General features: G+C 46.2%; 1 protein-coding gene across 1 annotated transcript in view; it reads left to right on the top strand.

Moving 5' to 3' along the window:
• LOC104546534 (sal-like protein 1) overlaps positions 1-2,500 on the top strand; it is a 6,028-nt gene that overhangs the window by 331 nt on the left and 3,197 nt on the right. The window contains 1 exon segment of the mRNA XM_010191953.1: positions 1-2,500. This exon segment is cut by the window's left edge and continues 331 nt beyond it; it is cut by the window's right edge and continues 19 nt beyond it. Coding sequence (XP_010190255.1) covers positions 1-2,500 — 2,500 coding nt within the window.

Below are 2,500 nucleotides of genomic sequence, written 5' to 3'. Positions count from 1 at the left end.
GTTCCAAGACTGTCAACAATAGTATTACAAGCAGTAACAGCTCCACAATGGGTACCTCAGCTGTAACAACCTCTCTACCTCACATAGGGGATCTGACAACATTAGGCAACTTTTCAGTGATAAATAGTAATGTCATAATTGAAAACCTTCAGAGTACTAAAGTGGCGGTAGCACAGTTCTCACAGGAAGCAAGATGTAACGGCGCGTCGAACAGTAAGCTTGCTGTGCCAGCCCTGATGGAGCAACTGTTGGCATTACAGCAGCAGCAGATCCACCAGTTGCAACTGATTGAACAAATTCGTCACCAAATATTATTGTTGGCTTCCCAAAATGCAGACATGCCAACATCATCTAGCCCTTCTCAAGGTACTTTACGAACATCTGCCAACCCCTTGTCCACGTTAAGTTCCCATTTATCCCAGCAGCTGGCTGCAGCAGCTGGATTAGCACAAAGCCTTGCTAGTCAATCTGCCAGCATCAGTGGTGTGAAACAGCTACCACCTATACAGCTACCTCAGAGCAACCCTGGCAGCACTCTAATTCCATCCAGTAGTGGCTCTTCTCCAAATATTAATATATTGGCAGCGGCAGTTACGACACCGTCCTCAGAAAAAGTGGCATCAAGTATTGGTGGCTCACAGCTCAGCAACCCACCAGTATCAGCATCATCTTCACCAGCTTTCGCAATAAGCAGTTTATTAAGTCCTGCATCTAATCCACTTCTACCTCAGCCCACCCCTAGTAACTCTGTTTTCTCCAGCCCCTTGTCCAATATTGGAACACCTGCAGAGGATTTAAACTCCTTGACTGCCTTGGCACAGCAAAGAAAAAGCAAGCCACCAAATGTAACTTCTTTTGAAGCAAAAAGTAATTCAGATGAGGCATTCTTTAAGCATAAATGCAGGTTCTGTGCTAAAGTGTTTGGGAGTGACAGTGCCTTGCAGATTCATTTACGTTCTCACACTGGCGAGAGGCCATTTAAATGCAACATATGTGGAAACAGGTTCTCCACGAAGGGAAACTTAAAAGTCCACTTTCAGCGTCATAAAGAAAAATACCCTCATATTCAAATGAATCCATACCCAGTGCCAGAGCATTTGGACAATATCCCTACAAGCACGGGTATTCCTTATGGGATGTCAATACCACCGGAGAAACCTGTCACGAGCTGGCTGGACAGCAAGCCAGTCCTCTCCACCCTGACAACTTCTGTTGGCTTGCCACTCCCACCAACGATTCCAAGCTTGACCCCATTCATCAAAACAGAGGAGCCTCAGCCAATTCCTATTAGCCATCCTTCCACTAGCCCTCCCTGCTCTGTCAAGAGTGACTCGGGAACAGCTGATCCCACATCAAAAATTTCCAATGGACTTTCTGATGAGGTAGAGGGTGGTGCTTTGCCTACCTCAAATGGCAAAATGGAAGAAAACCCTCAGAACACAAGCACCGTCACCAACGTGAGCAGCTCTGTGAGCTCACCGGCAGCAGACACAGGCTCCAGCAGTGTTGCCGCTTTTACGAATCCATTGATGCCTCTAATGTCAGAGCAATTCAAGGCAAAGTTTCCGTTTGGAGGACTATTGGATTCAGCGCCAGCATCTGAAACGTCAAAATTGCAGCAACTGGTAGAAAACATTGACAAAAAGGCAACTGATCCTAATGAGTGTATAATTTGCCACCGAGTTCTCAGTTGCCAGAGTGCGCTGAAAATGCACTATCGCACACATACTGGTGAGAGGCCCTTTAAATGTAAAATCTGCGGTCGCGCTTTCACTACTAAAGGCAACCTAAAGACTCATTACAGTGTCCACCGTGCCATGCCCCCACTGAGAGTGCAACATTCATGCCCAATCTGCCAGAAAAAATTCACCAATGCTGTTGTGCTACAGCAGCATATCCGAATGCACATGGGAGGGCAGATCCCCAACACCCCAGTCACAGAAAACTATCCTGAGTCAATGGAATCGGATACAGGATCTTTCGATGATAAGAATTTTGATGATATAGACAACTTCTCAGATGAGAACATGGAAGACTGTCCTGACAGCAGCGTGCCAGATACACCTAAATCTGCAGATGCATCCCAAGACAGCTTGTCTTCTTCCCCTCTTCCCCTGGAAATGTCAAGTATCGCTGCTTTGGAAAATCAGATGAAGATGATCAACGCAGGGCTTGCTGAACAACTCCAGGCGAGCTTAAAGTCAGTTGAAAATGGGTCAGTGGAAGGGGATGTTTTGACTAATGATTCGTCATCTGTCGGTGGTGATATGGAAAGCCAAAGTGCTGGAAGCCCTGCGGTCTCAGAGTCTACCTCTTCCATGCAGGCCTTGTCCCCATCCAACAGCACTAACGATTACCACAAATCACCAAGTATCGAAGAGAAACCAGTAAGAGCTTTACCAAGTGAGTTTATCAACGGCTTGTCTCCAACCCCTGCTAACAGTGGTGCTTTGGACTTGACGTCTAGTAACACTGATAAAATTATTAAAGAAGAGTCTCT

The sequence above is a fragment of the Mesitornis unicolor genome, unplaced genomic scaffold (genome assembly GCF_000695765.1).
Source record: "Mesitornis unicolor isolate BGI_N332 unplaced genomic scaffold, ASM69576v1 scaffold44230, whole genome shotgun sequence".
NCBI classification, from domain to species: Eukaryota; Metazoa; Chordata; class Aves; order Mesitornithiformes; family Mesitornithidae; genus Mesitornis; species Mesitornis unicolor.
The sequence above is the reverse complement of the archived record's forward strand: the minus strand, read 5'-3'. Positions and strand labels throughout refer to the sequence as shown.